General features: G+C 39.2%; 1 protein-coding gene across 1 annotated transcript; it reads left to right on the top strand.

Moving 5' to 3' along the window:
- Window positions 1-5702: 5702 nt before the first annotated feature.
- LOC107798615 (uncharacterized) lies at window positions 5703-6098 on the top strand. The gene has a single exon (XM_016621638.2). The coding sequence runs from the start codon at window positions 5703-5705 to the stop codon at window positions 6096-6098; it is 396 nt and encodes a 131-aa protein (XP_016477124.2).
- Window positions 6099-21765: the final 15667 nt, after the last annotated feature.

The following is a 21765-nucleotide window of genomic DNA, read 5'->3' as shown; positions in this document are numbered from 1 at the left end:
TAACTTGGTGATCCCTACTTCATTTCAGGGTCCTGTGTCATTTGGTTATCGTGTACTTTGTATTTTAAGGTATAGCTAGAGCCTTGTTGCTGGCATTCCCATATTACTCTTCAATTGTACTTAGAGGCTCAGTAGGCAGGTTGTGGGTGGTGTTTGATATTGGAAATTAAATTAAAAATACTGGTATTTGGAAAAAATGTTTTCATCATATCTATAAAAATTATCATATTTTGGATATTATGGTTGAAACGGATAATGGAAACAAAATAGAAGTTGTTAATAAAATATTTACAAAGTATGATTAATGGAGTTCATATCCTCTTTATTCATGAATTAGTTTGGGTAGAATGAAATCTTACAGGCTTGCTCATTCGGGATTACTCGGTTGAGCGTCGGTCGCGCTCCTCGATTTTTGGGGCGTGACAAGAGTGACCATCATGTACTGAAAGGGAGTTATTTATCTCGCATGCATGTGTGTTAAAAGATTGTAGGAGAATTGTGAGCTAAATATTGTAAAAACTATTGGGGTGTGGGATGATGGAATCTTAAACAAAGGGGCCTTAAAAACGTAATGCAGACTTAGTGTTTGTTAATGTGCTTAAATGAGCTAGAACCATTATCATTTTTTCCAATTTTTGGTTCATCTTGTTATATTCCTAATATTGATTGAAGTTACTAAGAGTTCCGGAATATACTAGAATTTAAAGAAGCTCTATTGAGGTATGTATGGCTAAAAACCCTATTCTTAGAATTGAACCCCATGGAATTCATGCAATCAGTGTATGTACCAAATTGATCATTATAGAAATTGCTATCTCAAATGTGCTTACGTTGAAGAATATATGTGCAATGTATATTCCAAGGCTTTTATCATGTAATCTTACCATTTGAGATTGTGTTAAAAATATGGAATATGAGCTAAAAAGTCCTAGTCTTCAAGTCAAATTTGAATAAAGATTGTTATACCAAATTATGTGAAAAGTCTTTATGCTTCTTAGATTCTAAATTGCTCACATGTGTAAAAAAAAGTCTTGAATTAAAAGCCTTGTTGCGGTTGTTGATGATAATAATGTTTGGATGTGGAAAAGAACACGAACTATGAATGTGTCCAAGAGCCAAGTATGGATTGAGATGATTGATAGAAAAAATAATGTCTTGGGCAAGACGGCCTAGAACATCGGGCCGTGATCGGACGTCATGACGCACATGTGGTGGTGATTGTGCTGAAAATTGAAACTGGAAATAGAAATTGAAATTGAGAGTTGTGGTTGATGTCACAAAAGAGACGGCCTAGCCGATCGGGTCGTGATCGGACTCCGTGTAAGAATACGGTGGTATTGTGAATAATGGTTTATCTATATTCAAGCCCTCCCAACCTAAAATCATGGAATTTACTTGAAAGGTTATGTGATACTTAAATTGATGTTATGGTATTGTTTAAGGTTTATATTGATTTCATAGTTATGTCCTCTTGTATCATTGTTCATTTTAATGAGATGGTGTTTAGTTATACATACTAGTACCATTCGACGGTACTAATGTCCCTTTTGCCGGGGGCGCTACATCATAAATGGATGCAGGTGGTTCCATAGTAGGCAATGTTGATCAGCCTTAGCGGTACATCCTCCTCCTAGCAGTCTTGTTGAGCCCCATTTCATTTTGGGGTCATAAATCTTTTGTTCCTTATGTATTGTACTTGAGGTATAGCCTTGGACCTTGTTGCCGGCACTTTTGTAGTACTCTTTTGTATCTATTTAGAGGTTCTGTAGACATAGTGTAGGTTATATGTATATGGGTACTGGGAAAGTCAAGCGAATCATGTTGTGTTTGGATCATTTATTCAACTTCATACTATGAAATGGTGTGTATTTTGAGACATTAACTAATGAAGTAACTAAGGAAGAATGATTTGGAATTTTACTCATGATCTCCTTAATATCTAATTAATGAAAATGTGTTTTCTCTTAATGCATGAGCGAGTTGGGTAGAAAGAATCTAATAGGCTTGCTTAGCCGGGTTCACTCAGTTGAGCGTCGGTCGTGCTCCCCAAGTTTGGGGCGTGACAAACTTGGTATCAGCACCTAATGTTTTAAAGTGTCATAGGATGTCTCAGAGCCGTGTCTAGTAGAGTCCTTCTTATCGGTGTGTTGTCAACCACATCTATAAGTTGGACTCTACGTGGACATTTAGGAAAATTACCCTTTTTCAATACTCCAGATCGTGCGATGAAGCTTGACTATAACATTGTATTCTGACTCGTGCGTTGAGAATCAATGTGAGTTTAAATGTTCTTTCATCTATTCCAAGTAATGTTGTCATATAACATGACAAATAGGCAAAGGCCTGAATATCAAGGAGATGGAATATGTATCATGTTGAACGAATGGTATGTACATATAAGATAAGTACATGGTACATAAGCATACTTTATTTGAGAAAAGTTTTAGAAGTGATTACCCATCTCCAATGAGACATTGACTTGATAAATGAGAAGTAAGCTTGAACAACACATGTGGGTAGTGTGGGAAGCATGTATATGATCCTAAGGTGTAAAAGAATTTTTTGTTATATAAGTATGTGATATATGTAAGGCATAACCAGGAGATTAATGGTGAGAGTGTAAGCCTCTCCCATGAGACAAGAAGTTATGAAAGGAGAGTAAATTGAACACACAATGAAAGACCTTTGTACTATGAATTTTATAATAATCTAGAAATGTACGAAGTTGTATTACACTCCTAAAGGATACTGATATAAGGGATTAGAATCCCAAGCCCATGTGGCTGAATGAGAGCAGAGAACTAATGATGTTAATACCATGGCGACTTAATAGTGGAACATATATACGAGGGATAGAGACATGAGACATATATCCCTAAAGTTGCAAGAAATCAAGACTTGTGTCGAAACCCGGGACATTCGCCCTACGCGGCGGAGGAAGGGCCATAGTGAGGCCACTTAAATATAATGAAACAAAAGTAAGACCATGTACCCATGTTTTTTGAATATTTTGTACATGTTCAGCTAGATAAGTGTTAATGGGTAACGTGATTATCTGAAAGGTTATACTAATGATATACAACTAGTACCCCAAGAAGGTGGAAGGTTATGGAAGGTAAATTCCTCACACATTACAATGTGAGTGGTAGGGTCAGGGATCCTACAACCAAGAAGTAATGTTTCTAACGGGATTCTATACTTGATTAGAGGGTCAGGAACAATGCAACCCAACGAAGTACTATAGATCAAAAGTGAATGGTTGCAAGTTTTAATATAGGTTAATCATGGATTTGCAGTTTAACCAATGTTCCAAGGCTTTAAGAAAGGAGGAACGAGTAGGAGAAATAAATTAGATACTATAGTAACCCAAGAGGGTATTGGGACTTGATGGAGAGCCTCTTAATAATCTTACAATCAATGAAGTGTTAAGTGAGCACACTTTCCCACGGATATCCCAACAAGCATCGAGAGGTGAGTTGGATGAATTCCCAACTAAAGGAAAAGACCACGTAACATATGGAATAGTGCATAGCTATTCACTAACTAGGAAGCACGAGGTGAGAAGAAGTGGGAAGAAAATATATAAATTGAGATGGTCATGGTTATCCTAAAATAGTTCGTATCGGAATGGTGGACTCACATGGAGCACAAGTGTTAATAGAAGGTATAAAGGACTAATAATAATGCAACCGACGTGGGTGATACTGAATATCAACTAAAAGATCTAGATGGAGTTCATGTCTACATATTACAAGAGAAAGTGAGACTACTGGTGGTGAAGTTGTGGTATGATAAACTCAGCAAACCAGCGATATTTAACATGGCAGCTCTTAAGCTGCAATATTAGGGAAATCTATTAGTAGTTATAATACGAACAATAAGGTGTGTTACTGATCGAGGATAGAATCAGATTGAAAGACTTACACTTAAGAGGAAGCCTAATACGGGCTATATATATAAAGGGTGTTAATATGTGTTTTGGGAGGTGTTTAACAGTAAAGAGTGATCATGAGAATGTTCACAAGGGAAGTAGACCGGTTTCTTGAATTCTATAAGGCATATAAGGGGAGAAGAGAATGGCAAAGAAAAGTCCGAGCTTAATGTTACCTTACATTTCATGTAGTATCATGCAGGTTGATGTTATCAGGGTGTGTGCACAAGCTAGCATATGTTATTCCTTTGAAATAGAGGGTCCTATGAGAAAACTCATTCAGTAACGTCTTTTGTGTAGAATTTGAAAGAGCGAGTTGCAAGTATTCACAGAAGATTATAACCATATCAGGGAAATTATTGTATAACTCAATTCCTAGGAGGTCTTATGTAAGAGAAATGTGATAAAGATGTTCGACTAATGGTTTAACATGGTATGGTGATAGTTTATACCTCCAGGAAACTCAAGAATCATGAAAAGAACTGAGCAACACGACTTAGAACTTGCGGCGGTGGTATTTGCATTGAAGATTCGGCGACGGTAATTGTATGGGGTCCCTTTGGATATATTCACGAAACAAAAGAGCCTTCAATATATTTTCAAACAAAAGGCATTGAATCTGCGGTAGACAAAATGACTTGAGTTTCTCAAAGACTACAACATCAATATTTTATATCATCCGGGGAAGGTTAATGTTGTGGAGGATGCTCTTAGCCGGAAATCTATGGGAATTTTTGCTAACTTGGAAGCATATCAAAGGTCGTTGGCCAAGGAAATTTATCAGTGGGCTAGTATGGGAGTTCGTTTTGTGGATTCTAGTGAAGGTGGGGTAATTGTGCAGAATAGGGTTGAATCATTGCTTGTAGTGGACTCAAAAAAAAGCAATACAATGACCCATTGTTGGTACAGCTGAAGGAGAGGATTCATAAATAAAAGAACACATCTTTTTCTCTTGGCATGGATGATGGTACACTACGGTACCAAGGGCGACTATGCATTCCAGATATTGATGGTCTTCGGGAAAGAATCATGGCTGAAGCTCAAACTTCTAGGTAATCCTTGCATCCGGGCTGTACAAAAATGTACCATGATCTTAAGGAAGTCTACTGGTGGAATGATATGAAGAGGAATGTAGCGGACTTTGTGGAAAAATGTCCAAATTGTCAGCAAGTCAATGCCGAGCATCAATGGCTGGGTGGGTTGACACAGAACATAGAAATTCCAATATGGAAGTGGGAAATGATTAATATGGACATTATGGTAAGAAATTCACAGACTCAATGCAAGTTTGACTCAATTTGGGTGAATGTGGATCGAATCACAAAATCATCGCACTTCTTGCCAGTTAAATCTACCGACAAAGCGGAACATTATGCTCAGTTGTATATCGAGGAAATTGTCAGATTGCATGGCACTCCAGTTTCTTTGATTTCTGATCAGGGGCCACATTTCACAACCAACTTTTGGAAGAAATTTCAGCAAGGTTTTGATATTTAGGTGAATTTTAGTACAACCTTTCATCCACAGACTGATGGTCAGGCAGAGCAGACTATTCAAACACTTGAGGATATGTTGCGTGCTTGCATCCTTGACTTGAAAGGTAGTTGGGATGACGATTTACCACTAATAGAATTTTCTTACAACAACAACTATCATGCTAGCATTCAGATGGCACTATTTGATGAGTTACATGGTAGGAAATGTAGATCTCCTATTGGGTGGTTTGGGATTGGGAAGCTAAATTGATAGGACCAGACTCATTCATCAAGCTATGGAAAAGGTTAAGATCATTAAGGAGCTGTTGAAAACAGCTAAGATTCATCAAAAGTCCTATTCAAATGTTTGTCACAAAGATTTGGAGTTCAAAGAAGATGATTGGGTATTCATGAAGGTTTCCCTCATGAAGGTTATAATGCGGGTTGGAAGGAAAGGGAAATTAAGTCCGAGGTATGTTGGGCCACGAAAAATCATGCAGAGGATTGGTCAGGTGGCTTACAAGCTTGAGCTACCACCGGAGATGTCATTAGTGAAACCGGTATTTCATGTGTCTATGTTGAAGAAAGTAATTAGGGATCTGTCGCTTATTGTGACAGTTGTGACTATCGAGGTTAAGGATGAACTGTCATATAAAGAAATTCCAGTTGCTATTCTTGATAGGCAAGTCTGAAACTTGAATAAAGAAATTGCCTCCGTGAAATTATTATGGAAAAAACAGCAAATTGAAGAGGCTACTTGGGAAGTCGAGGAAGGGATGAAGAAGAAGTATCCTTACTTGTTTGAATAGTTGTGTAATCCTTTGTTTGAAGTTGTTGCCTATGAATTTCGTATCACTAGTTCAGTTAATGTAAATGTGTTCCTTTTAAATTATATGTTGCTTATGAAACCACAATTAGTGTTGTTTTGGTTCAATGTTACGTCATCGGGTCATATACATATTGTTAGGGTGTGTGTTCAAGGGTTCTCTGACAGGTGGATAAGCCTAGATACAAAGGAAACTCTGGCAAATTTTTTGGAAATTCAGCGAGTTATTCAAATTTGGGACTGATGGAGTGTAGTGTGGCAGTTGAGCTACGTCGGATGCTAATAGTGAACTTTGACACTCATTCGAGGATGAATGATCTTAAGTTGGGGAGGATGTAAGGCCCCATAAAATTTCACTAAAAACCTAAAATTTTGTGGTGCTGAGTTAGGCTTCTTTGTTAAAAAGTGTAGAGATTCTTTTGGGACTGAACATTGTGCTGGGAAGTTGAAGGAACTTTTGGCAAATTTTTGGTGTTTTTGCAGCCCATAATGCGGATGCACAATCACTCTACGGGATGTACAATGTCCATTGAGTGAGGCAGTCTTTTGGGCTATTTTGTATGTCAATTTGTGGCCCAATATGTGACCTTAAAACCATTTCGCAGGCCACACTCTGATCGCGTATCATTCCTTGATATTTCAGGTGGAGCTTCTACGGCACATTATGCGACCACAGAATAGTTTTGCGGACTGCAGACTGGTCAGAGACTGAAGTAAGAAATATTAGTTTTGGAGGGCCAATTATGCAGCCCACTTTGCGGACCGCAGAAGTATTATGGAGTCGATATGCGACCGCAGATCCTATTTTGGGGCTTCACTTTGGTATTTTATAACCAGACCCTACTTCAATAAAATAGATGCAATGGGTCATTTTGAGAAAAAATCTTGTATTTTGACAGTGAGAAAGAGAGCATGGGGGGGGGGGGGAGAGTGACCTTCATCCCATTATCCACCAATGCTTGATCAATCCTTGAAGATTATCAAGCAAAGCTCACTAAGTCTTAATCCAAAAGGTAAGAATCTATATCCTAACCCTTAATTTAGAAAATTAACTAAAAATAGGTAATTAGCAAGACAATCCTTTGGTAAGGGAGTTGTTTATTTTGTATGCATGTGTGATGAGAGCTAAGGCCAGCTTTTCGAGGTGTGGATAATGGGTTTATGATCCTGACAGTATCTTACTAACGTAACAAATGGGAAATTGCGTATCTTCTTTTTCTCGAAAAAAATGGCACCTACCGCCAACCTCCCAGTCAGCCTCTGTACTTCTTTTACATTTGAAAATCAGTCCAAAATGTCCTCGATAGCTTTGATTTTGTTGGGATTTACCTCGATCCCTCTTTGCGAGACTAAGAACTCCAAGAACTTATCAAAGCCAACCCCAAACACACTTTTTTCCTGGTTGAGTTTCATGTTATCCTTCCTCAGGATTTCGAAAGTCTCTTGGAGGTGTTTCAAACATGTCATATATGTATACCTCCATTGTTTTCCTACCTGACTTTCAAACATTTTTTTAACGAGCCTCTGATAAGTGGCTTCGACATTCTTAATCCCAAAAGACATCACATTATAGCAATATGTGCACAAGTTCGTTATAAATGAAGTTTTTTCATGATCCTCAGGATTCATCTTTATTTGATTGTACCTACTGTAAGCATCAAGGAAATTCATTAACTCATGTCTGACCATAGCATCAATTATTTGATCAATGTTTGGCAATGGAAATGAGTCCTTATAGTCTACGCACATCCTAAACTTGTTATCCTTTTTTCGAACTGCTATTACATTGGATAACCATTTTGGATATTTTACCTCCTAGATGGAATTGATATTGAGTAGTCAGGTTACCTCTTCTTTGATAAATTTGTTGCTGACCTTGGCTATCGGACACTTCTTTTGTCTTAGTGGTGGGACGTTTAGGTCCAGAATCAATTTGTGAATAGCGACCTGTAATAGGACATATTGTAAGGCCCCGTGAAAACTTGTACTCAAAACCTGGTAGCTCGGACCTTTTGTACTGGTCTATGCTATAAAAAATCAAGAAATACTGTTTTCCAAAAAATGCGATTCTGCGGTCGAGAATGCGGTCGCATATCAGGTATGCGGACTGCATAATTTCCACAAAGTGAGTCAGTGTGTTGGTCGAATTTGAGGTTAAATATGCGATCCGATATGTGATCGCATAATCGATATGCGGACCGCATAGTCATCGCGTGTGGGTATGAATATGTTTCGTGGTAAAGGGTGTGGAACAAACGATGGAAAGAAATCGTAATTAATATAATTGAAACAACTGTGGCAATATCATACGTGACTTGTTGTGGGCAATTATCGTTGTGACATGAATTGTGTATGGGTTATTATATATGTTGGAATTGGTATTGATGTTTATGAACACTCTTTGTGAATTGTTGCTGTTGTTGTGTGAAATATGATTGTCTGGTGGGATTGGGTTGCGCGCCACAACACGAAGTAATAAGGTGTAGGTTGTGGTGATAATGGTGGCCGAGGTAATAAGGGTGGAAAAGTGATCGAAATCACTGTTGAAATAAAAATATGTGAAAGTTGTGAAATCATTGATGTGATGAAACAATGTTGAAAGGGGAAAATGAGAGATTGTGGAGTTTGTTTTTCTTTGGTTGTTCCTTTCATGTGCATTTGATTGTTGATTCTATTACTATTTGTTATCTGTGTATTTCTTGATGTTACTTGGGGTAAAGTTTGTTCATACATAACAGTACAATTCAAATGTACTGACGTCCCTTTTGCCGGGGGCGCTACATTTGTGTTATGATTGTAGGTGGTTCTATAACAGGTACTCCAGCCCACCGACAGTAGCACTCCTTCACCTCCCGTCAGCTGAATTGGTGAGCCCCTTTCCTCTCAGGGCCTGCATGGCTTATGTCGCTTATCCTCCCGATAATTTTATTTTGGTATTTGTGTAAGGTATAGCCGGAGCCTTGTTACCGGCAAGTATTGTAACACTCTTCTGTATCTCTAGAGGCTCCATAGACAGGAAATGTGGGTTATGTACTTATGTATTTTGGGCAGTATAACTTGTAAACCACGCTAAGTAACTATGTATGTTATGTAAATCTCGTAAGAATGTGCTTAAATTTATAAATGGCTATTTCACTTGGTTAATGGGTAATGGAAACGCAGGGTATCACGTGGAATGGGAAAGGCCCCCAGGTCCGCTTGGCTGGGGGCTACCCGGTCGATCGCCGGTCGCGCCCCTCAGTTTTTGGGGCATGACATATATGTCATATCAGAATGCGGCTATGCAAAGCAATCTGCATTAGCTTTAGGAAAATTTATAAATTCTAACATGAGTTCGGGATTGAGTCCTGTTCCCAAGTGAAACTTCCTTTCGGAAAAGTCATCGAATAAGGCCACTTGCTCAAGTTCCTATGCAGTCAACTTGGTTGTATCCGTCTACTCTGGTATCTGAAAATATCTTGAAATCTGATAGGATTCCGATGACTCCTCGCTCTTATCTTCTTCATTCATAAAGGGATAAAGCCCCGGATCCTGTGATTGCTATTTGTTTGAATTTTTCACTTTGCTACTAGAAACAGTCACTGCATTCATCTCCCTTGATGTCGGTTGATCTTCTCATACTTGCTTGATTCTTTCTGGGGTTATAAATTTCAACAACTGATAATATGTGGAGGGTATGACCTCCATCTCGTGTATCCTAGAACTTTGAAAGATTACATTTTAACCCATATCGCCATCTACCACATCGAATAGAGTGGTCTTTGTTACTCCTTCGGCATTTGTGGGCAGCAAAATCTCCCCTTGGGTTGTCACACTTGTTAGGTTGAATACAGCTAAGATTTGTGTCACCAAAATGAAGCTCCCGGTCAATGCATGTCAACAGATCCAATCATATTTATTTTTCAGTTGCAGATAAACAAACCGACCTTTTGTCATTAATCTTCGGAGGCGAATTACATATTCATATTCACAATAAATGAATTAGTGAGACTCCATTTCTTTTAATATCCCTAATCTTATTGAATTTTTGAAGTCAAATCATTTCACGGGACTGATGAAATGAAAAACTACAAAGTGGAATTCACATGGATTTAGGAAGGGCCTGTTGTATTTGTGTACCGGCTAATGTTTTTTGAAAAACGAATACGTTTGGTCTCTTTCTTTGTCAAATAGGCTTTTCTTTCATATACCTTACTTACGTCGACCTACCGAAGCACAACACGAAAAAGGAAGTCCTCTTTTTCTGTATTCAACCAAGAAAAATGCCGCCACCTGGATTCGAACCCTAAATTTGAATAAGGGGAGAGAGAAGGAGTCGTTGACCCAGAGGAGGATTTATTCAATCACATAGTTTGGGCTCCTAGAATATGGCACCCTCGGGCTTTCAATTTGATGGTATCCAAAGGCTCAATGAATTTGGATCTCCCTATTGGTCCAAGTTATTTTAGGGCAAGCAGATCATTTATGATGAAGCAGATAAGTTTCAAGAGAATGATTCAAAGTTCTTGTGGAGTGAAAACATACAGTACCAGAAAAGAGATAGATCTTCCAAAGAACAAGTCCTTTTTCGAATAAGCCAATTCATTTGGGACCCTGCAGATCTACTATTTTTCCTGTTTAAAGATCAACCCCTTGTCTCTATGTTTTCACATCAAGAAATATTTGTAGATGAAGAGATGTCAAAGGGGCTTTGCCTGTTCCAAAACCCTCCATTGTATTATGTCGCCTGACCTTCATGGGTCAACCAAAACGCATTTAATTTTGAACTCCAAAATATTGAGAAAGATTACCAAAGCGTCATTGTGTGGTATAAGGAGTCCGTCAACGTCTTCCTCCATGAAAGTGATGTCAACTTCTGTGACTTCCCGAAGTCTTTTGCTGTGAGTCATCGATATCTTCATTTTCTTTGGTTCTAAAAAGGATACACTATTGATGTCATTCCTCTATAATTCATATTGATTGTCAGCCAAGGGGAGCCCTCTACTACTTTAGAAGGCTTTGCATTGGCCCGGCTTCAGCCATAGTTATTCTACGCTCGATCACTTAAAAACTCCCTGAGATGGCCATTCTTCAACAATGTCTCCGCCTCCTAATGAAGATGCCAGTAGTACCAAGTTCTATGGCCAGGAGTCCCATGGTATTCGTACTATAAACTAGGATCGCTCTGGCTAGGATTGACCGGATTGGATACAAGAACTGTATGTATTCGATATTCCTAATTGCTGATACCAACTCTACTAAGCTGATGTTAAATCTATAATATGATAACCTAGATATGTGGGGTCTTGGGCCCCGGGCATATCTTTCTCATGTAATGACCTGTTGCTCCAGCCACGATCGGTTCTTCTATTAGGAGAAAATTTATCCAATGACAGAAAACTTTTGTTGCTACGACTTTTGGTTCTTTCATAAGGTAGAAAACGACCTATATAGGATCATTGATCCACTTCAAAGTAGCTTTTAAACTTGTCCTAGTTTTTGTCTCAATCCCATCCCTGATTGATTCCGGGAACCCTAGTTGATCGTTTTCTATCCTTATTTTTAACTTGTAACGATTAGGGGCATCCGTCCATGTGGTTGCTCGAAACTCGAGCTGGCTTTACTTTAACGTTCGGGAGGCATTGGAGCTCCGGTAATTGAGACCCTTTGTGAATGACTCTACTTTAACATCCTCTCTTTCTGGAACCGAATCATGAATTCTCACAGCAGTTCAAACTCACCCAACGCAATCTTGAATATGTTAGCTTTTCTGGCTTGAACCTTACTTGCTTCGGCATGGTCCTTAATGTACAAGTCAACAAGAATCTCAAAAGAGTCAATTGAATGGTTGGGTAAAAGATAATACCATGCCGGGCCCCCCTTTGTGAGGGTTTCACCAAACATCTTCAGCAAGACGGACTCGATGTCATGTTGAGCCAAATTGTTCCCTTTCACAGCAGTAGTGTAGGTTGTGATATGATCCTGCAGATTCGACTCGACATCTCAACGAGCTCAGCTTAAACGACAATTGCATGTATTTTTTTTTTAATTTGGGACATTTGTAATGGTGGTGCTCTCGGAATTTGATACATCCAGCATGAAACTCTTTCGTATTTTGATACATTCGTTTGATCATTTCCCTCATAAACATCACGAGCTAGGTTTTAAAAGGATCATTTGCATTGTTATTCCCAGATGAGATATCGGTCCCTCCGACTTTGTCAAAACTGACTTTAACCCTTAGGGTAGTGTTATCGAACCTTTGAGCCATTTGGTTTGTAGGAACACTAGGAGGAACTGAGCCCCTTCCATTCACGTTATTGGAGGCGCATGACAATACTTCTTCTAACTCTATCAAAAGTCGATCCAGCCTTGAGAGGTGTTTCATGATTTCTTTCTGTCGTTCTCTCAATATTTCAACTATTTCCATGACATGTTCCTCCTCTGCATCATAGGGAGTCGATTCCCGCACATGACGAGAGTACTGGCCATCTGAAACCAGGTTTGTCTAAACCCCTTCGTTGCAAGTCTCACTGATTGAATCATCATGTTGGGACAATTATTGATGCCCCTTAATGTTGTATGTTAAGTTGATATCATTATCTACCATATATGTTTTCACTAAGGAAAGAATCAAAACAAGTTAGTAATAAATGTAAGGATCAAAGCAATTACGCAACTCTCTATGCCCTATGGTGGGCGCCAAACTGTTTACCCGCAAAATGGTACAATTAAATTTGTTAGGTAATTTATAGATACGGGAATTGATTTAATCCAAAAATAATAAAGAGATAAGATGAAAATTATGATTGAATTGAAGAAGATGATAGGGCTGGCCCAAACCCAGCGTCTGCGAGAGCAAAAATAGAAATAACGACAAAATTAAAGAAAGTTGTTAATTTCAAACCAAAATAGTAAAGTATAGCCTTTTTGTATAGAATATTTAATACGTTTATAATGGTTGTTGTGCCTACTATTAATCGTTCAACCTAGAGAAACAAGATCCTAGGATTAAGCTCCTCTTAAATGACAGTAAAAGAGTCATTGATGAATGTGTAATAGAATATCGCGGTCGCTCATTTAATGCTAATGAATTTTCTATCATTAAATGATATCTGATGGCAAACCCTTGAACTTCTCCCGTCGACTATGCTCCCTTTTGGATTTACCCGATATCGATTACATTCATTGTATATGGTATTGGTTGTTCTCTGACATGCCATTTGCCTATCTTCAGTTCCATGTGTCATGTTACTGTTAGTTTATATGATTCCACCAAACTATAGAGTACCTGGTCCTCTATAAGTTTCCACTTAGAATACTAATGAAACAATAATCAAATGAGACACGGGATTTTTACGTGGAAAAGTCTCACTCAAGGGGACAAAAACCACGACCTACACTTGTAGGTTTTCAACTTCACTAACTTGTAAACACTCTATTACAAGACACTTTGTAATGACTCTATTACAAAGACTTTAACTAAAATAACTTGTGATACACTTACCACAAGCCACTTTGTCACTCACTAGTTACAAAGACTTTAACATATAACTAACTCTAGTCGCAACATAAACTCAGAAAGTTTATGGTTTTTCAAAGGGGTTCCTAAGAACCGCTTCTAGCTAAGCAATTTAGGAATTACAATAAGAACAATCACAAAGTTACAACTCAACTAAGGACAACAAAATACAAGATTTATGAACTGGTCCGTAGAAGCGTTTAACTCTGTTCTTCAAACTCTTGAGAATTAAGTTCACTATTTGCAGAAGACTTGAATGCTTGAAGTGAATTCTCAAGTGTTCAAGTGATGCAAGCGCTTGGTAGGTCAAAAGACAAGTTACTACAAAACTGTTGCACTGTGTGCACTATTTCTGTGGCAGTCACTTACCAGCTGTGTATAGTTGACTCCCGTACTGCTGTTAGGGAAACACAAGGGATCGGGTCCTTGTATTGTTTCTCTATTTTCTACATTTGCAGTAGTTCACATTAGATGGAGTCTAGGCTAGAATCCGTTTATTTGTAATGTGTACCAAGTGTATCAGATTCTCTATCTGGTTCTTGACATTAAGTTTGTTAGATCATCAAAACATAAGGCAGGGACATTGAAAACCCATCAATTTCCCCCTTTCTGTTGATGACAAACTTAGACATTGATAACGTATATTTAGAGTAAAAATAACCAGATGAAGTAACAAGAACTTCACAAGTTCCCCCTGACTTTATGCTTCCCCCTTAATTAGGTCCCTATTTCAATTATACTTCCCCCTTTTGGCATCATTAAAAATACACAAGTAGGAAAACAACATAAAGAAGTCTAGCCTAGCTAACTCATACCACATATGTGCACACAACATGATAGGGAGGAGAAACAGAGAATAAAAGCAATGATATAACAAAAGAGGATAGATTTTATATATATAAAACATATGCCTTTGCTTAAAAAGCAAAGGCAAAAATGTACTGTTGAAAACGAGAGCAATACAGATACATCCTAACCACATCAAAAAAGAAACAAAACATCTGCCAAGTCATAAACACTAAAAGAGACAATACAGAAATTGGTCACTGAAGGGGTTACTTAGGGGGCACTAGGAGTAGAGGTCTTGGAAGCTGCAGCAAAAGTTTAGAGAACTAGGTCTATTCGTGCATTGGCCGACTTTTGCTCATTGAACAGTTCTACTTTCAGGTTCTCCACTTGTGCCCTGAGATCAGTATTTTCTTTTGTCAAAAGAGCCACTTCTTCATTTGACTCTGGAGCCCCTTGGGCCTGCTGAGCTTCTAGGATAGCATTCCTAGCGTTCAACCTTCGAATCTCCCCAGTTGCACTATTTTGAGCATTAATGAGCTGTGAGATTGTTGATTTACTGCCTAATCCCCCATTCTTCTCAATACACTCACATTTTTCCAACGTTGTTTGTGAGAAGGTCTGTTTCTTTGTTCCTACCTTGCCTTGCCCCAGCGGCACCTTGAAAAGCATAAACACTTGCGTAAGTAAAAACCCATATGGAAGACCATGATTGCCATCCTTAAAGGTTGCTACTTTTTGCATGTGTTCGATCATGATAGTAGGCATGTTGATAGGGTTAAAGGCATCCAGTTGCTTTATTAGAAAAAGGTCAGACTTAGAAACCATGGACCTCCTCTCAACACGAGGCAACAGAACTTTGTTCACCAACTCGAAGAGCAATTGATAAATAGGGAGTAATGCCTTCTTGTGAATCTGGTCCCCCTTTTGGTTCGCATTATCCTTTACCACAGCATTCCGAAAATTATACTGACATGGATCTTTCACACTAGACACACCAAACATAGGGACCTTTAGTATATCCCCAAGCAGACTCACATCAAACACAATGTCCACCTCATTCACCAAGGCACATATATGGTCGGTATCAACGGTAAAAAGGCTGGCATAAAAGCTCTGAACCTCATCCTCATATACTTTGGGTGCATCTATTTGGAACAGATACTCCTACCATTGAAACTCAACCATTGCAAGAACTTGACACATACCAGCCATATTAGAAATTGTTGGGTCAAAAGTGCGATCCGACAGGACCTTTTGGTACCTTAATCGTTCTGAAGCAGAACTTGTTTCACTCCTCATCTTTTTCATAAAACCAGGTTCCTTAACGATTTCAGACTTTCATTTTCCAGAATTCACACCACTTGATTTTTTTTCCTTAGACTTGACTAACACATCTGCATCAGAAACTGAGAGCTCACTCACAACATCCTTCAACTTTGAACTGGGGGTTGTAACATTCTCTATGGATGAAGATTCCTTCTTCTTTTGGGACCTTCTTACTAGGGAACTAGGTTCATCTGTTGTTTCCTCCTCAACCTCCACCGCAAGAATAACTTTATCACACACTATAACATTTTCTTTCACCGGTCTACTATTTTTCTTCTTACTGCTTTTTCTGCTCTTTTGAAGGGCAGAGTCATAGGCTATCTTTGCTTGCAACCTAGTAGTAGGTCGCTTAGTATAAGACTCAGGAGTGGACACTACCCTTCGCTTAACTATGAAAGCATGAAGAGCAATGTTGTCTAGATCTTCCTCATCACTAGACCTCATTTCAGGGACTTGAATGTCCAAGGGTGCAACAGCAAATGCAGGAGCAGAACTGGCCTGGTAGTGAGAACCCTGACCTGTTTCGTCTGGAAAGGGGTCAGTTCATCACGAGAGGGCCCAGTAGTTTCTGCTATTGCAGAGCCTTCAACAGCCACCATGGCTCCTCCTTCCCCCATACCTTGTATTTCGTTCCTTTGAGAAATTATCTCATATAAGACGCCAGCAGCAGATACCACAAAGATGGTCACGATATTTTCTTCCTCAATAGGATCCATGGCCACCACGGAATCTGTAGAAACATGGGGGAAATATCTGCAACCTCAGAACTTTGACCCTGTTCTCCACTTTTTCTTTGATCAATGGGAAACTCAGAAGATAAAGAAGAAGGATCAACAATTTTAGGGGTTTCTAGGATAGTCAACTTAGAACTGGAGGGAGACGGGGAATTTGGGTTAGGAGTGATTTCGGAGATAAGAACAGGAGTGGTTATAGAGGACTCATTAAAGACGGAGGAATCAATGGGTTTTTCAGTATTAGAGACGACTGAGGCAGGGATTTCGGAGTTTGTGTCAGCCATTGAAGAGATAAAGAGAGTTTTTTGGAGAGGTTCTAATGGAGGACTGTTGTTTGTGAAGAAAGGAAAGGGGTTTTAATGAGAGAGGATAATTATGAAGATATAGATAGTGTCACGCCCCCATCCTAGGGAGACGTGGATGGTACCTGATACTGTAGTGTCCCGAGCGAACCACTCTGTAACTCATTCATTTCTTTCGTAACTATCATGGGCCAACATGGACAAAACTCGTAATGTACAATTGTAAGTGGGCAAATGTTATATCAATGAACCATTGTTCCTTAAAACATGAATACATATGGGACATCAAGGCCTCTAACATATTGCACAAAATAAACCTCCCTACAAAGCCTCTAATATTATTTGACATCAAATTGGGCAGGGTACCGGCCTACCCATAAGTTTGTAATAAAACTCCGACATGATGACTCATTGACTCGGATGCACTCCGAATGAGGTGGACTTACTGATCCTTCATTGAATGCCAATCTCGTCTACTATGAGGGTTCATCAAACTGATTATCTATACATGTAGGCATAAATGTAGCATCCCCAACAAAAGCACGCCAATACGAATAATGTACCGATTATGTAAGTTGGAATTGAAACATAACAGTAAGTCATCATTAATTAAGGACATGGAAGAAACATGGGATAACTCAACCTGGAAGTCTGGATAGCTCCATAAATCATGAAATATTTATAACGTCATGCATATGCGTGTAAATGTCATATAATGCATAGGTCTGTACGTACATAACATCATCAAGCCTCTAAGGGCATCACATCATATCATCTCAGCCACTATGGGCAAATCATCAACGTATACCAACTGATCAGGTGGTGGTGCGTATATAATGTTGTAACCTTTTCCCATATCCCATATACATATATATACATATATAAGTGTATATAATATTGTATGAGTCATGGGTAAATGCACATGTAAATGAATGCAATTCATGAGAAGTACGTTAATAAAACTTCTCGGAACGTTATAAGACCATTATACCTCTGATTAATATCATGAAATAAACTTTACCAACATAAGTAGTTTTGAGACCCATGAACGGATTATAGAATAATATGACACAAGGGAGAATAAGAATATACATATCTCTAGCATTCTACGAATAGAGTAATTTATGGAAGTTATGCATTTGCTCATTTCGTTTGTATCTTATAGATCAAGCTGAAAAGAAAGAAGGGATAGTCTTAACATACTTGAACCAGTTCTTTAGACAAAACTCGTGACGGCAAGATCAGAGTAGGAAAAATCCATATAATATTCTTGAGAAAGATTGCACCGTACTCCATCTTGCAATTGGTGTCATTGAGCAAATGTAGAAATGAGTCTAATGTCCACTTGTTTATGTCCTTGTCTTTTTCAGTAGAAACTACAATCAGGACAAACCTGTATCCCTCCTAGACAATAAATGAGCTCTTTCTTATGAAATTTATGGCTTTGGGGCCAATTAATGTAAAGCTTCATGAATATGGGCAGTGCCTGTGGTTGTACAGCAATCCCATTTCAGATCATCTTTGTAGTTCATACGTTAACACAAAACTGTTGGTATTGTTAGGGGTATTTAAATACTTTTGCATCTCATAATTAAAAACATATTCTGACAAGGCTTAGGAATAGATGTTTCCAAGTCTATTCTAACCTTACGTTCTATAGTCACTGGCGCAAGAGAGGCCTCTGCATCAATGCTGGATTCTTCTACATTCCACCTGTTGTTATTGTCGTTGCTGCCATATCTATTCTCACTATCCTCTTTCCAAATTTTCTGTCCAAACACTATATATAACCCTTCAACTTCAAGAATCTGAAGAAGTGTTGAAACCAAGAGACATGCGTACGTACACAAGGATAAAGATTCCTACTCTTTCAAAAAAATGTTGGAAGATAAGTATTTTGTTATTAAAAGACTTGTGGCTTTTGTAATTACATAGCTTGTCTTGTAATTGGGTTGCCAGCGAATCTAATATGACCAAGAGTCATCACTTGAAGAAAGGGTGGCTGCCACGTGGGGTGGGTTTTAATCTTATTCCATAACCAATTAATTAATTAGGTAATATTTCGTTACCCAATATTTAACCAATTAAACGCATAATTAAGAATTGTCTCAAATTACTTAAAAGTATACTTAGTTTTGATACACTTTATATACCCTACTATCACACTCATGTGGTACCATATAAAATAAATACATACATTATTATTTTATTTAAACATCCATGTAAAAATATATATATTTTCTCAACTTATAATTTTCCTAATCTCATTTAAAGAGTAAAAATTCTTGTACGCTTAATTCTTAAAAGGGTAAAAGGATAACCTTCTTTCCTTGTGAGAAAATAATTTTTATTGTTTACCGTGAAAATGGTAACAACAATTGAATTTGTAAATGGAATTCTAAAAATACGTGATCTATTTTTATGCTAGTTGTTAGAGAAGATGATGCTAAGAATATGAAGTTTGACAATAAAATACAAGCTAAAATGGGGCAGTGATCTAACCAAGGGGCATGTTGCCCTGATATCGGAATGGTCCATGGAGGACCTCATGGTCGATATCTGGGCTCGATCTCGAACTATCGGGCGTAATGATAACAGTTAAGATATGATTGAACTAGACTCTTTAGGGACAATACCAAGCAATAAATGAAGAACAAGCGAGAGAATAGTAAATGCTATAGTAGCCTCGAGCTAATAAGGACGAGCAAGTTAGAGAGAAGAAAGAGAGAGAGAGAGATGTTATTGATCTTGTGGAGAAATAGTTGTAGCAACATCAGCCCTTTACAAAGTGGTAGTTTCCCTTTATATAGGAAAGGAACCCGACTATAGTACAACATGCATTAATTGAAAAGCATGGAGATGTGACGGCGAAATGCGACACTTCGGTATAGGCTTTGGATAAGCCGGCTCTGTCAGATTTTAGCCGTGTGCCTTGGGAGCTTTACCTTGTGCTCTAGCCTCAACCTTCGTCTTCTTCGAGTCGGGCTCCGATGATTCCCAAGGGAGGGGACTTGGTCGCAGCTCCACGTCCTTGGGGTCTCGAGGCATTCTTCCTTATTGGCTTGATAGCGAGGAATTTTGTTCTCTAATTTCACCGCATACAGATAGTCTCCGTGTTTCCCAGAATGAAGCGATAGGAAATGATTCTGACAACTGACTTCATAAGCTTCTTACAGCGATGTCGTACCAATGACGCAACATATGGAATGAACTTTTGAGGCAACCGGGGTGTCCCATGGATTTGTGCATTTTGACATCATTCAATGCACTATCGATTCCCTTTCTCCAAGGTGAATGTACCGCCGTCAATTCGGTTCTTCAAGAATGCAGTAATTGCACCCGCCAGTAAATATTCCAAAGCCTCGATGATCGTGTCGTTAGCCCCCTATAAATGGGGGTGCCTTGGTGTTGTTTTTTCTATCACAGTACCTTCGTTGGCTCATTTGCCCATTTCTTCTCATCATCTTCTTCTACCCTTGAACATTTTGCATGGGGCTCAAGGCCTCAAGGCCGTTTGGCAGAGCTCCCGTAGGTTGTGTTGTGGCCTCCTGCAGGAGCTTCCCTTTGTCGAGCATGACCAAGCTGTCATGTCGCTGCTGTGGTTGTCGTTAAGTTTGCCGCTGCTATTGCCGTTGGCTCGAGAAGATGACGAACAGGGAGTTAGTTTTCCCCTTATGTAGACAGTCATTCAGACTATGCACCGCTGCTCACTCTCCTACCTAGGCCTGGTGTGGCACTTCATCCCTTGGGTTTTTACTTTCCCAAGGGATAAAATGGCACTACCGGTCGTTGAGGCTGGGTCCCACCAAATCTTTAACCTATGGTTTTGATGGGCCATATCTCTTTTCTCTGCCTCCTCCACATCCCCTCCTTTTCATTTTCTTCATCTTTTCCCTCGGCGGGGATCCCCCGGGGGATTGAGCTGGGAACCTAGAAGAGGTGGCGGCCGAAGGAATCGCCCTTGAAGATACATTCTCAAGGGGATGATGCTCGGGGATGCTGATACCGGAAATGGGCCTTCGAGGATGAATTGGGCTCTCGAGTTTCATCATATGAACATCCTTCCGTTCCTCCGTTTTGTGTAGAGACCGTCTGTAGGCTTTTGTAATTGTATGTAAGGACCCTTCGAGGGCTGTTGTACATGGATATTTAGGAATATAAAGATACTTCCTTGAATTTTGTTTTCAAGTCTTGCCTTATTATTGTATGCTCCCGTGCCCTTCGAGGCCTTTGAATGTTTTCCTTTGTCATTGACCGCTGATATCTAACTCGGATGCAAGTGTTTTTTTCAATCTTCTGCCGATTGACATGGCTCTTTCCGAGTCCATTATCATACATACCAAGCCTTAATTGTTCTGATAGACCCAAGCTGTCGGGCCCTTCGAGTTGCATATAGATAGTTCACTGAGTTCCGGAGCCTTCGAGAGTGGTATCCTGAACGAGGGTCAGCTTCGGGTACTTGGAGGTCTATTTTCAACTTGACGCAGATAGACCTTTTAAAGCGTAGTAGATATACTTCCTTTGAGGGGTTGCCTATACTTAGGAGATGCCTCGAGCCCTCATAGAGCCTTCATGATCGGAGTTTTGCGTGCTTATTTTTCTTTTAGGAAGAAAAATTATGAGATTGGGTACCGCCTCGAGTTCTATGGCGGCATTGAAAGCTTCCCGAAGCCTGACTTCTTTTTTGGCTGAGATCCTCGAGGTCGAGCACTACCTCGACACTGAAGACAATTCAGTTGACTCCATCGGGCTTGACTTCTTGTCGATGGATGCCTCTGGGGTCGGGTACCACTCCGGGATCTGCATCGAGGCTGTTGGCCTCCCGGGGCATACACTGGATAGGCGAATCGTCGTTGCTTCCTACATATATGTGGAGTAGCT

Source organism: Nicotiana tabacum, chromosome 1 (genome assembly GCF_000715075.1).
Source record: "Nicotiana tabacum cultivar K326 chromosome 1, ASM71507v2, whole genome shotgun sequence".
In the NCBI taxonomy this organism is placed as follows: Eukaryota; Viridiplantae; Streptophyta; class Magnoliopsida; order Solanales; family Solanaceae; genus Nicotiana; species Nicotiana tabacum.
Note: the sequence above shows the minus strand (reverse complement) of the source record. Positions and strands in the feature narration are given on the sequence as shown.